The 15,252-nt window shown below is 35.8% G+C and overlaps 1 protein-coding gene across 2 annotated transcripts in view; it reads right to left on the bottom strand.

The window, feature by feature from the left end:
* The window catches only part of ARFGEF1 (ARF guanine nucleotide exchange factor 1), an 84,611-nt gene that overhangs the window by 51,418 nt on the left and 17,941 nt on the right, over nt 1-15,252 (bottom strand). For both annotated transcript variants that reach the window (XM_021555587.3, XM_021555588.3), the window contains exons 2-4: nt 6,389-6,419; nt 2,328-2,484; nt 1,155-1,301 (exon numbers count right to left, since the gene is read on the bottom strand). In XM_021555587.3, the coding sequence (XP_021411262.2) occupies nt 1,155-1,301; nt 2,328-2,484; nt 6,389-6,419 (335 nt within the window). The remainder of the gene's footprint in view (nt 1-1,154; nt 1,302-2,327; nt 2,485-6,388; nt 6,420-15,252) is intronic.

Here is a 15,252-nt window from a genome sequence, read left to right as displayed (position 1 = left end):
GTAAACAGTGAAAAAATTAAGGCACTAAAAGAGTGTACACACTTAATGCACTTTACAATTGTTGAAGAATTTACTTTCTCGAATCTTCTCCTGAACAGGAGTATTAGGTCTTAAAGCACCTTCAGGATTGGAATAAGAAAGCATTCAAAGAGACAGTATTACAATGAGAGAGTAATAATACTTTCAGCCACTGAAAGTTTAAATCAATAAAAATTTCCCTCTGCAGGATGGAAAACATCTTAAAAGCATGGGCAAAACAACACAACAAATCTAGAAAACAGGAGCATGGACCAACATTTGTAACAACTATCTGCAGGAGAAGTGGCGTCCAAAAAAGAACAGGGAAGATTTGAGTGATGAAAAGGAGAAGAACAAAGTACATTCTTTGCATTAATACAAGTAAATACAATCTCCAAGAAATGCCAATGCCTCAGGATACATATACAGAAGATTATGAGGTAACAAACACTCCATTTCGCTTAACTTCAAATGTATTCTTCACTGCTGTTCACCATCACAGCCATTCAAAGACTGCTCTTACAGGAACAGGGTACAGCATTTCCACTAAGCAGCTAAATTCTAGTACTTGGCATAGTAATTTCCTGAAACAAATACCCATAATTAATGGCTGCAATCCGAAAACAGGTTTCCCGGAAACATTTGTATGAACTCCACATGCAACATTTATATAAGCTGTGGAAACAAACCCTGGACCTCGTTCAAGCAAAAGTGTATGACACAGCAGTACAAAGCTACCATGGTAATGTCCAACTACCAGGTCTAATTGTATTTCATCAACAAATTCCAAAATGGATTTTAAAATCTGCTGCTTAATTACCATTTCTCCCACTGGGAGTGCAGGATTGTTTGACAGTAATTCCTCACAATTAGAGGCTCCACAGGTCTGCTGTGAATGAATTTCACCCAGTGCTCTATGTACAAAAGTTGAGGCCACAACCATGAGCTCACCCAAAATGCAGTGGAAGAAATTATGGGAAGGGTAAAGAATAAGGAGTGTCCATCTCCAAGAAACAGAAAATATTTTAACACTACCATGACATTTACAAATTATGCACTTCTGCTTTTAAACTCTGAGGTCAAGAATGTCTGTCTACTGCCACCACTACAAATACAGGACGTATTAAACTTGTTACCTTTATTATTTGTAGCTGAACCCCTTCGTCTGTTTGAGGGCCTTGAAAACAGCCACATATTGTCTCAATAATTCTATCGATTAGTTTTTTTCCTGGAGCTGTACTGTCTGGAGCATTCCCTGTCAAGTGCCCATATGCTATAAGTTTCTGGAGAGAGGAAAAAAAACCCATGTAAATAAGAGCTTTAAAAAATTAAGCAAGCTTTTTATTATAATAAATAAATTCACTTGATAGATCTAACTTGCACAGAATAAATAATCCAAAGTACCTTTTACCCCATGTATCATAAAACATCAGATTTTTTACATATCCTCCAGATTTATTCCATTTTCAGTCAGCAACTGCTATGCAAAGTTTGCCAGCAAGTTTAACATTAGTTCTGTTCAGCAGTTAATGTTCTAAAACAAACAGGATTCTATAACTTATATCACAGAAGTTTTCATATATAGTCAATATACAAATGCTTTTTATACCAGATAAACCACCTGCAAATGCTTTCTATTTGAGCTACTAGCTAGTGTTCTATTTTTCAGAATTTCTTCTGGAGTTACATGTTCTAGTATCCTTTGTTTTCCCGAGGTCTTCAATTCTTAGAAGTGAAATTTATTACAAAATTAGTAAAATCCTTTTCTGAACACTTTAGTCACAAGAGTATTTTCAAATTCCCATGCTACACAGAGTAGCATCATGGTATGAGAGCACACATGTGCCTGTGACTGTAAACTGAGTTCATTGTTGGGCTGCTCTGGAGGAGTGAATGGCTAAATACAATGCTGCAGAATTTCTTCTGAAAACATTACAAGAGTCTCAAGAGTTTTAAGAGACTAGACATACAGAATTGAAAATATTTTACTGCAATTAGAAATAGCATAAAATTAATTTGCTAATTCTATACCTGCTGTGTTAGCTCAACACACATATAAATACATAGAAATAGGCTGCTGTACGTAATAACCCAACCAGGAAACTGTGGTAAAACATATATACACAAAGAAACACACACATACACTAAATAATGAATAAGGCATATATTAATCTTTTGTGAGAAACAATTCTATTTGGTTGTGCATGCAATTGAGTAAAATAATAAAAACCCCGTGACATTATTTATTACTCCCCCTCTAAAGCAACAGGATTTTACAGTTGATAGTTAAAACTCATCTTCATACAGACCTGTAAACAATCTAGAGATGTACTGACAATCCTGGGGCACTTGGACTGGCATGCCAATTCAAATGGTAGGAAGTATTTGTCCGCTTCAATGAAGCTTGTCTTTGATTTCACAGGTGGAAGAGTGCTTGAACCAGACTTTGCTTCTCCATGAGGGGGACTAAACAGAGTGACTGTATTAGAATACTGTAAAGTGATCACACAAATCGTTCTCACCACAATGTTTATGAATTAAATAATATATCATGAAAATTAACATTAGGAAACAAAACCTTCTAACAATAGTAATATGCAAAGTATTCTTAACACATGAAGTATTCTTAATACATGAAGTATTCATGGCTCTTTTGTGCACTGGGCAAATTGACCCACTTGCCCACTAAGGGGTTATCCAGTGGTACCTGTTGGTTTGGAAGCAGAAAGTCTTGCTTCCTCTAAAATACCACAGGACTCTCCTTACTAGACTGGCAAAAGCAACAAACTAACAGAAAAAACCAAATCAAACCTTTATCCCATTCTCTGCTACAGGTAACACCATTCAATTTAAGAGTTGAGTGGTTACCAACATATCTCACTTGGGTAAACTATCTGAAATTACTAACTGTACAAAAGCAAGAAAATTCTGATATGTTGAAGTTTTATTGATTACAGCACCTTTAGAAAGGTCATGCTCATTAATATCACAAAAGGATAATCATGAATTGGTCATTTTTCATTAATTTGAGTGCATCAATGCAGTTTTGCTTTGAGTCAAAGCAAGATGAGTTCATCACCTTTATAGAAAGCATTCCCAACCTTTTTCATGCACTCATAGATATCTTTACATAAAAGGTAAACTACACTGTCTTACAAAGGCTTGAAAAGCAGTATTTAAAAAAGTGCAAAATGTCATATTCTGTAGTGAAGGCTTACAGAATTCTTGCAGTAATTCAAACAGATCTTGGTAGAACAATTGCATGCTAATACAGCTCCCATGCATGTTGTTAATTAAAACATGCATCAAGGAATACACTCAATTTCACGTCCCCTATGTAGAACGAACTGCTAAGAGTTTATTATAAATCCAAAGCATGATTGCAGTTCCATGCATTATGGAGTGGGCCTTAAACTAATCAATACAAATTAGCTTCAGCTTTTCAAGGAGCAGGCTGGATTGTCCTTGAGATTATATCTGTCAGCACATTCAAACAGATCTCGTTTAGGTTGCTTAAAAAGGGTACCCAAATTCAAGACTTAAGAGTGAGTAATGCTACTTTTTACTGACTACATCTCTTTTGAAGGTTTAAGAATTTATCCCTACACAGTTTTTTCCTGAAGAAAACCAGAGGTTTTTTGGGGTTTTTTTTGTTTGTTTGTTTTTGTTGGAAGCATAACTTTATTTATTGCTCTGTATTGTTTTGCTGGAAACATAGGTCTTTTGAACAACACCCTAATCAGATAAGTTGCAGAGGAAGTACATGATTCTTCTACATTCTTGAATTCCTCCAATATTCCTATAAAAGCTTTACTCTGAGGAATGAAAGGGCAGTTATCCGTTGCTTGTGTCTTGTGACAAGACTGCTTCTTATCTAGTGATTATGTCCATTGAAACCATTAAAATTAAGTTAAGAAGAGCACTCTGACAATAAACCCGCAACTGCACAAAACAAGGAGCAGGCCATGGTGAGATTCCAAAAATGAAGAACCCATGCTACAGCAAGCTATTAAATAAGCCTGGAGCATCTCCTAATTCTCTTAATTGAAAGCTATTTTAAAATTAGCAGGATATCAAATATGGAGGATGATGAACATTTGTCTCTGGAAAAGCAACTCAGTAAAGCTCATCACACTGCTGATAATATAAGGGAAGGCAATAGCAGGGAGAGGAGAGGACAAACTCAAAAGGACTTCTTAATGTCAGTGAATTGCTTCTAAACCCAGAAACTATCCCCAAAACTTTCTTCCACCAAGACATCTACAAATTATGGGAATTATGAAATATGCTGATATTTATGTATTAGTCATAGAGAAAGGTTAAGGTATGTATCAAATAATGGACTTGGGAAATTATTTTGGAAGCATTTGCTGTGTAATGGTTACATAAATCAGTTTATACTTTTCTATTCCCTTCCCCTCCACCCCACTACCAAATACCAGCTCTGTTTAAAAAACAAACAGCAGAACAAAAGGAGATGTTTTCCATGCAAAATTTCTGGAAAAGGGAAATTATCTATTCTTCAGGTTATTCCAGGTTAACTGAGATCAGTTACCTTGAACAGGGACTGGAAAAGTTTAAATATTCATCATTAGAAATCCCTTATTAGGGTATTAGAATCTCAATTACAGAAGTAAGAACTTGAAAATAATTTAATAGACAAAGAAGTTTCTCTATTCTAGGGCCTAGAAAAACAGTATTTTCTACTGCACCAAAACAATTTGACTCTACAGTAAGAATAGAGAAATCAACTCACAATTTCCAAGCCCAGCAAAGCCTTCACAGTAGCACAAGGCTACTGTCAAAATAAAGACAGCACCAAAGAAACCAAAATCTATTTTAAAAATGTCTATAGAAGATAAGACATACTCTTTCTACCCCCAAAAAAATCACAGCTGCAGATACTCACAGGGCAGAAATTGTGCACTGGAAGTTCAGAAATGGCTCAACCATATTTGTATAAATTATTTTAATTCTGTGGTCTCATTAGTTTTAGCATGGTATTTAACTACAGGACAGGATATTACTTTTCCTTATTCAGTGCCCAGAAAAAATAACTCTCACTGAATATTTAACATAAAGCATTTTTTCTTATCATGCTTCACAATGTTGACTTCTGCTTTATTTATACCACTCTAAGAAAAACCAATTCTAAATTCACATTACTTTCTGTCTGAGACAATCTTGTAGTGCTGGATGCAACATTTTCCAAACACTACATAAATATTAAATTTCATAAATATTAAATTTATTTTTACAATCTTACTATGAGCTCAAGGTATTGACTTTATTTTGCTGGGGGAAAGCAAAGCACAATCTCAATCAGATGCACCTACTAAGTTTTATGCACCCAATTCAGCAAGCTGCAAGACTAAATTTTTCAGTATATTTGATATTAGGTTTTCCTTTACATCTTCTGAAACAAACTTCCCAGAGACTTTGTTACAGCTCAAGGTGATTCCATTTTCCAAACCAAAATGGTAGATTTCTGCTCAAATATGCCGGAGATGAAGCAGAAATTATTAGCATCCAACTTTGACAGCTGTGGTTGCAATGATTTGCCGAACACTGAAATCCAGTTACAGAGCAGGATAGAGATCCCCAAGCAGCACCCAGCTGCCTTAGAACACTTTCATCCGCAGTTTCACCCACTGAACCAATTCTCTCAAAAGGTGGTATGAACAGTCTTCACCTCATGGTCCTGACTCAGAGTTAGGAACATACACTGAGATGAGGAAGATGATCCTGTGGAACATGTAGCAAAATGCCAATAACAGATCCCACAGCTTAGCAAAACTTAGAAGTTTGTTGACAGCAAAAGACTGCTGAATGTCAATTTTTTGCTTTACCATCACTCGCATAAGAACTGTCTTCACAAATCTACACCTATTCCCTACCAAGGTCCTTTCCAGACACTATCTTTGCCAGTTACATTACTGTTCTCTGCTCACTCCCACTTCCTCGCCCCAATCTCCTCCCTCTGACCACTGACTTCAAGTCTTTTACCTGCATTCTTCCCCTTTCTCTCAGTCTACTTCAAGGCTCTTCCAGCAATACACTGAAAGAAATCTCTGCGCCGTCCACAAAGATCTTTTCCAACTTTGATCCCTATTTCCTACACTCCTGGCCAGAGTACCACCTTGCTCCCTCTAAGTTACCTTCTGCTGCTTCTCCCAAGCCTTGTGCCTTGCACCAGAACAGCCAGTCACATAAAGCAGCACTATCTGTATGTTCCCAGATACCATCAACCACCCAAAATATGCAGAAAATGGTTTTCAGAGAGAGCCCATACTCCCCGTGCAGAATAAGCATGGTACACATTTTAAGATGTTAAAAGCACTATCACTTAATACGATGAACTATCACATACCTTTGCTTTTCTGTTTCAGCCTTTATTTCCTCTGTAAAATGAAACAAAGGCAGAGTTATAGAAAAGGTATCATAAGCAAATATATAAAATTAAATAACAGAAAGCTACTGGAAAATAAAACTACTTAGGCAAACATTTGAAACCAGGATTGTTATAAAACAGAAAATACATGTTTACCATTTTATAAGTACCTGTACTCTCCACTGGCATTGATTGTAAACTATATCATAATTACTTTGCAAATCTGTATTCAAAACTGGATGCTTAAATTTCCATCCAGTCATGCCAGATAAACATCACGCCCCTGGAATGCTTCTGTGAAAACACTGGCCAGCTCTTTTCACAGCTGATGTATATAGAAATAATAAAGAAAACACAAATATTATTCAAACTATTAATTTACCCATAAAGGATATAAAATATATACTGCTTGATAAATACAGATTATACAGAAACACAACCAAACAATCCATCACTGCTAGTTCTTACATGAAATCTGAAAGACCAATTATCACCCTTGGTTTTAAACAGTGTTAGATACCACGGCAATGACTAAGGGAGAGGGAAAAAAGTCTGTAGCACCTCTATTTCATACTATTTTAAAATATAACAAAAGGATAAATAGTTGGCAAATATTTTCAGTAATTTTTAAACAATTCATTTATTTACATAAATTAAAAATAAGTTTAAATTACTGGAACTAATTTTAGGAAACATCTTTGAGTCAAAACTAGTCTTGTCTATTCTCTAGTCATTTTGCATGCTTAAATCATAGAGAATTTCATAAAGCCTAGGTTTTCCACTGCTGAAGCAATACATACTTGAAATAAACTGTACAGGATCAAGAATGAATGTGTATGTGTGTTTTTTAAGAAATCTCAGGAGATATATTTTAGTATCAAGTTCTGCTCAAACATGCAAAACCATAATCAATGAAACCAAACACTATACTTTGATATTTTGAACAAGTGGCATGGATCAATTTTGACAAAAAACACACCAACTTAATCTTTCTAAGCAAGCACCCATACAGCAAAAGCACACTTGGTCTGCATCCCATCCTTCATTCACCATTTCACATGGTCATACTGATTCACAGACCTAACACAGGTTTTCATGCTTGGTATTTTATCACAAATCACTAGTAGCATATATGTTTAAGAACTGACTTTCCCAACATTAAGAAAACTGAACATATGAAAAGCACATCACCTTAAAGTCTGTATCTTCTGGTAAGACTGATGGTCATATTTACTCCTACTAAGCCCCAGAGGTTAGCAGGTTATTGGTTCACCCCAGAAACAGCTACTCCAGAAGTTGAACACATGTGGGCTACCCAGGACTAGACAAGACATGAAAGTAATTCCATATTCTAGACACCAAGCATTCCTCAGTAAATAGCAGTGATAAGACTCATAGGCAGCAATGTCTCAGTAAAGTATACCTTCCTCCCAGATTATGACATTACGACTTTTACTCACTTGAAGACAAATTCCTGACCAACAGAAAGAAGAAGAAACTCTCTTTGTCCCTTCCAGCATCTTCATACCTTCCATTATTTTACCTCCCACCTCAGCATTCACACCCAGGAACTCTGCTCCCTGAGATACTCCGAAGTCAGTCTATCAAACATTAACAACCAACAGACAAAACTGAATGGCTTCCAAGTTTACCATTTTCAACAAAACTGACCAGAGGTAAAAAGCTTATACAAGCATCATTCTAATTAAATGTTACTACCATTTCAAGCAGCATTGCCCACGTCTATTAATGTGAAACCACTTACTTTATAACCTTTGTTAAATAAAAAAAAGTTCTTACTGTGATTGACATAAATTATTTTTACAAGACTAAAATGTTTGTAATTGCAGAGAAGAATATGTTACTATTAGTATGAATGAGGTAAAACAGCAGACTTGAACTTCACTTTTACCCTTGAGAATAGAGAAAACCTAATTTCTTTCACTGTCTGATGGCTGCCTCTGCTCTCAACACCAGAACACAAGTTAGTCATAGTACAATTTCATGGTCATGTATCAAACATATCCAGTAGGAAGCATACAAAAATTCGAGAAGCATAATCAGCAGAAAACCAGATATAATAAAGGTAATTAACAACTCTCATGCTACATAACTAGCATTAAAGATAAAGATCATCTGTTGAAAAGAGATGAACCAGAACACTTATTGATGCATTCTTGTAAATGGGAAAAAGTAATCCTTGCAGAACTGAAAATTAGCTAGAAAACAAAGATGAAGCTAGGCATGACAACATTCCTTAATTTGCTCTCCCTCTCTCCAAACATACAACCAAAACTGCAATAGAGGATCTTAGAGCTGGAAAAGCTTATTCTCTCAGAATCACCATTCATTCTGGGAAGGAAGAAATAAAGAGGATGCAATATGCTAAAACAGGGGATAAAAATTGTAGGGAAGGACAGCAGCTTCCTCTGTATTTTTTGTGATGTAAACACAGAATTACTATTAAAAATAGCTCAGATTACTCTGTGGTACTGAAATCATGTGCCCTAAAATGGAACTAATTGTAATTATTTAGGAGTGCAGCAGAAATGGCAAAATAAACCCCCTCTGAATCTCCCATTCACACACAGCTCCAGAAGACCTCCTTATAGAATTCTATGACCTCTATGACAGAATTAATAGAAATACACAAAGCTCTTGCACACTGAAGATAGAGCTGATCAAAGAGATACATTTATTTTGCAGTTTTACAATGGCATGCATCAACCATTTCACTGAACAGGCAAAATGAGTAATGTACATGAGTTTCAACATAATTTTTCATCTACACTTCTACAGATCATCATAATTTTAAAGAAATCTCTGAAAAATCTAAGACCTTTGTTGTTAGTTTTGGCTGGGTTGGAGCTAATTTTTCTTCACAGTAGGTTGTATATGGTGTTGTGTTTTGGATTTGTGCTGGAAACATTTGTTGATAATTCAGGAATGTTTTAGTTACTGCTGGGAAGTGCTTACAGAGAGTCAAGACTTTCCAGCTTCTCACTCCAACACACCAGTGAGTAGGCTGGAGATGCCCAGGGTGCTGGGAGAGGATGCAGTCACAACAGCCAACCCCTACAGACCTCAGGGGTGTATTCCATCCCCCAGGGTGTCATGCCCAGCAATAAAAAACTGGGGTAAGGGGCAGAGGGTGTGTGTGCAGTTTCCCTGTTGCTGCCTGGGGACTGACTGATAACTGGTCACCTGGTGGTGAGCTATGGCAATTTTCTGCATCACACATTTCTTGCGTTTTATTTTTGTTGTCATTTCTCTCTGATTTCTTTTTTTTTTTTTTTTTAATTAACCTGTCTTTATATCAACCCAAAGTTTTTGCGCTTTTATCCTTCCAGCTCTCTGATACAAGACAGTGAGAGGCTGCATAGGGCTTAGTTGCTGGCCAGAGACAAACCACAACAAGCATCCATAATTTCATTCTCACCTCTCCAGCTTTAATTACTAGTCTCCAGTTTTCCCTTTCTTCCTTTAACACTTTATAATCAGCTAATCTCATGTGCACTATAAAATCAACAAATTTCACTTTTAATGACTGTAAGTAACACCAAACAGCAATATCAAAATGGCCAAGTAGGTCAAGTAGGTGCTGTGGGCAATACTGGATTATAATACTGCGTAAAACTCCAGTTTAAGAATAATTCACTGTTTACCTTCTGTATCCAATTCAAAACATGATTTAAACCTTAAGTACGTCAAAGATCATCTCTAATAATCTAAATTTCAAAGAGGTGTCTTTAGGTATTATTTCCTTCTGGTTACCTAAATACACTGTCATGCTAAATGAAGTGGAAATATTCTAGAATGATACTTTGGCAGAAGTCAAGGATAACATTCTCATCAAGTAAGGAATAACTAAAATGTTATCTTTGGGAATACTACATTGAGCTAAGTTCTATGATATCAACATCAAACTGTACATCAGATTACAGGAAAAAGAATTCTTATGGAACTTGCTGTTGTGAAAAATGCAAACTGTTTACCATAAAGTGGAAAAATACTTTACAAGTTCATTATAAAATATGATGGTAGGTAAACCCCACATATCTGAAACTATTTAACACATCTCTCATTCTGTTTTTACATTCTTGCATCAGAACGGTATTCAAGAACAAGTATGTATTATATTCCCGTAATACTGTATTCTAAACAAATGTTACCTGCCAGAGAAACACATGCATACTTCTTAATTTTACAAGGATCTACACATCTAAAGCCTAAGACTCATTGTAAGCATTAGAATAAAAGCTTATTAAATATATAATGAATTCAAGACAGAAAGCACTGGCATTTTAAAGAACTGTAACTATCTTGGGTAATCAAATGGTAGAACTATCCAAAGCAGCACAGGCTGCAATAATTCAAGGAAACGAGTCAATGTTTGGAGTTCTCATGACTTACACTATAGAAAACTACTGTGAGAAGAAAGCAATTTGCATTCAATTCTTTCAAGTCAAAGAAGGTGAATAAGATCCAAGGAACAAGCAGTAAAGATGAATTTCAATGACATCACTATCTATATTAAAAATAGGTGAAATCAAAACATGAGAATTGATTTTGCTTGCATTCTTCCATCCAAAGATTCTAGTGACTGTCTCCAGTGTCACACAAAATATTGTGGCAACTAAATGATTTAAAGACCCTGTATTTTCCCTCATTAACAATACTGAAAATGTCCTTCTCCATTTCAAGGTATACAAAAACTCTGTAATATAAAATTAGAAATTCCATATTTATTTGAAGATAACTTTAATTAACTATACTCCCAACTATGTAGTAAGATAATTACACATATGGTAACAGCTCAATTTTTAAAAAGTACTGAGTTTGAACTTACCATAGTAAAGCCATAAAAATATGACAGGAATAAAAAAACCAGTTTCTCCACCAAGGAGAAGAAATTCCAAACAGATCATGCTGAGTATGTTCTTCCCTGAACTGGGTTATTAGAATATATTTCTTAGAAAATATTTCAAACTCACTTCATTTCTGGATATCTGTTAGCTTCAAGCAGTGTTGAAAAGTCTCGTGTCTATTCAGCTGAAGTACTAACACCCAAAAGGCACTAACAGACTCCAGGAAAATACCTAAAATAATTACGTCTAAGGAGTCCAAATAATGGAACCAGAGAGACACACTGTTTTCAACTCAAGCTCCACTATCCTAAAAAAATTATAATCCAGAGATGCGCTTTGTGGGCAATTTCTGCTAAGTCCGTATACCTAAGAAAAACCAGTAAGTTTATGTAAAAATACATGCTGCAAATTTAGCACTTGCTTTCCCCAAACATTATCCCAAACATCTAAGCCACTTACAAATCTTCCACAAAGCTTAAGATTTGCTAAGAGACAGTGTCCAGAACACACACACAGACTTTATTGATGCTTCTGCTGACCCCTCCTCTTGCTCCCATAGAGCCTTTGTGTCACTGCCTCTGAACTACCCCAGTTTCAGTATGTTTCCTTACATACTAGAAAGGAGTGTAAGAAAACATACTAAGGAGGTATGGAGAACTGTCCAACTCAGATTATGGTATTTTTCTGTCCTATTTAATTTTTAACTGTAGCAGTTAAATTAACTTCTAAGTTAGAGGTGTAATTAACTTCATGAACTGTTAATACATCTAACTGCAATGTCAATGGAGTATAAGTGTATGCAATAGCAAACAGACAAAAAAAAAGAAAAATTTATAAAAAACCTCATTGGGATCTCAAACCAGCACAGAATAATTAAACAAGTTTAGTTTAACACTGCACTAATCTATTCCTCTAGATTATCAAATCAGGTTGACCTCTCTAAAAGCAGCAATAGTGTATGCAAATTCATTATAGGAAGACAGTACTGAAATGATCAGTATTTTGGGTTGCCAGCAGAACAAACCACTCATTATGAAAGCTGAAATTGTTTCTTAAAAGGAATTCCCAAGATACATATCACAGTATTATGTCTTCCTCTAAATCCTATATATAGCTTTTTCCATCTTACCTTCCAGGATGGACAGAGATCTCCCCTCCTTTCCCTCAAACCCTCTTCAACACAATGTCTAGAAGATAGACAAAAGAAGCCTATTTTTGGGAGTCCAAGAAGAGGCTGATAGTGGCACTAGGCCTTTAGGGTGCAGCTTTTGTTCTGTTTTAATCCAGCTAACCTAAAGGAAAATGGGATTGGAAGAAATGCAGATGCAAGTGCAAGCATAACAGAGCATCAAAGTGTGAATTTTACCTGTGTACATTCTACCCATTGTGAAATATCATAAGTGTTCCTTCCCTCTAAAAATTCCTGAGTCCAGACTTTAGCACAGACCTTCAGTGACAGCTTATTCACACATCTGTACAACTAATGGTTCTTGCTTGGGTTATTTACATCTTTTCATTATACTTTGCATTATACTCTGTCTGTAAAATTATAGCTCACACAGCTATGGCACAGGGACTGAAAACAGCAAAGTTCTGTACAGATTTAAGAAAATCACTGCTGTGCTCTTCATTTAGCATTTATATAACAAAAAATAATTATTATACAGACAAATAAAAGAATCTCAGGAGTATATTTGAACATTTCCACTTGCTTTCCATTCCAGCATATTACAGTTTCAACTTCATGTTTACAGGTATCCATGGCGTAACCAAGGAAGCAGGTTAATTTAAGAAGCAGCATTCCAAACAAACAGCAGTTATATTCTGAGTCTGATAACTGTTGATGAAATTCTGTAAATCCTCCTTGTTGTGCTCTACAAAATCTTGAAACCCTCTAGCCAAGTGAAATGCTTCCTTGGCATGAGAAGTCATAATCTCATTATCTTTGAAAAACATGGAGGAGTAACCTTTGAATCATGCAGAGAAATATTTACATGTACATACACACAAAGTCAAAACTCAGAAGTCACAAACACTGACTTTGGTAGCATGCCTCAACTTTAGATGACACTAACTCCTTTGAAGAGTGATAATACAGGAAATGAACAGTTATCTGTTGTTAACTTCCCATGCCCTATTTTCTGATATGCTACAGATTTGCAGCAAATCCTGTCCAAGTGTTTCTCTACTTTTATATCTGCACTTCAAAAGTCATTATGTCTCCTGCTCCTTATTGTGTTTTTTTTTTTTTTTTTAATATTTGAAGCCATCTCCTTTTTTCTCAGTTTTCTTTTTTAGCCATTTTTAGATGGCACTAATACTAGAACTACAGGTTCCCCACAACCCTGATCACAATATATGATTCAGGAATATGCAACTGGTGTAAATTTAGAAACCTGAATGCACAACCTGTCTTGGTTCAGTCAAACTTAGGACTGGCTCCTTCAGTTTATTAGATATGACATTTTCAAATAAAGAATCACTGGTAAATCTATACAAAAGAAGAAACTACTCTAGTGGCCTTATTCTGCTTAAAATTAATTCAGAATAACTCAATCCACTGGGGTTTTATAACTGGATTTTCCATAATAATCCTTCTATTTGCTAAACCAAGTTGAGACTACTGTCAGTTTGCTTCAGTACTTGAGGAATGGTGACACACATATAGGTCACATATTACCAAGGATAACTGAACTACAGTAATTCTTAATAGCATTTATTTTCTAACATGTGGCTGAAAAGCTCACTTCTTACAGCAGTAAATCCTCTGCTTCCCCCAGTACCATATGGGTCATCCTTTATTAAATCTACAGCAAACTTCCGTGACATCTAAATTTTTGTTTTTTCTTGGGTCAATATCAAAGAATGGAAATAGACTTTTTATCTTTAAACAGTTACAAGAGGATAGCCATGTGTATTTAGTTTAATCAAGCAGGGCATACCTTTCAAAGACCGTGTGTCACCCTTTGGTACCTCCTCCCACAACCTCTGTGAATCAGTTTCATTCTCAGAACTGGTGGTACAAGTTGCTGAAAAGGTCCATTAACATAAAAACAGCTTGGTTGCTTACCAAATAATCACCTAAGCAGACTAAAAACAGTATCTTTCCTAAAGAGACAGATTTCCAATGTGCTTTAATCCAGTCCAACTGAGGGTGACCACCAAAAAATGTGGCTCCTCCTATTCCACTGTCTGTGCATATCTGCACTCTTCTTACACAACAGCTACCAAGGCACTGCATTTAAATAGCCCGACAATTTTAGTTTTCATTAGGTCAGAGCGCTATTTCAACTCACTGTAGAGCTACATGACCCTGGGTTGCCATACCTCATGTGCATCACATGTTTTGGGAAGGAAAAGCTGGAACAGAATTGCCCATTGCGGTGTACACCAAAAAATGCACTGGAATAAATATACTGCAAAAAGTCTATAAAGTCTACCCACTATGTATCATCAACGTTAGTGCTATTTTTGTAATGAGTAAAGTTTTGACAGGACAATAAAGTTTCTTTATCACATAATAGGGAGAAAGCCTCCAGCTGGATATTCTTCTTCATATTCACAATCTGTATAGTTTTTCTAACTCTTCTTTCTCATGTCACATATTAAAACACTTGTGAGTCGTGTAAATTCTGTTTCTATAGGCTACAACCCCAGCAACACAGCAAATATTCAAATGGAGACAGACAGCACATTTTGAAAACAGCATAAACTAACTTCACTTGGATATTTTTATTACTTTTTTGTAATTCTTGCTGCTTAAAGAAAGAAGGTAGCACACGTGTGCTATGCACACAAATGAGTCAACTACTACTCAGAACAAAGACTCAGAAAGAAATACTATTCAGCAAGAAAAATTTACAATGATGTTCAGTGCTCTGAACAGCAAAAAAAGTTTCTGCTTAACACCCCTGTTCTCTTGGCTGCATCATCTATGTATACTAAGCCAGTACAACTGTCTCACACACCTGCTAT

This window comes from Lonchura striata, chromosome 1, assembly GCF_046129695.1.
Source record: "Lonchura striata isolate bLonStr1 chromosome 1, bLonStr1.mat, whole genome shotgun sequence".
Taxonomy (NCBI): Eukaryota; Metazoa; Chordata; class Aves; order Passeriformes; family Estrildidae; genus Lonchura; species Lonchura striata.
Note: the sequence above shows the minus strand (reverse complement) of the source record. Positions and strands in the feature narration are given on the sequence as shown.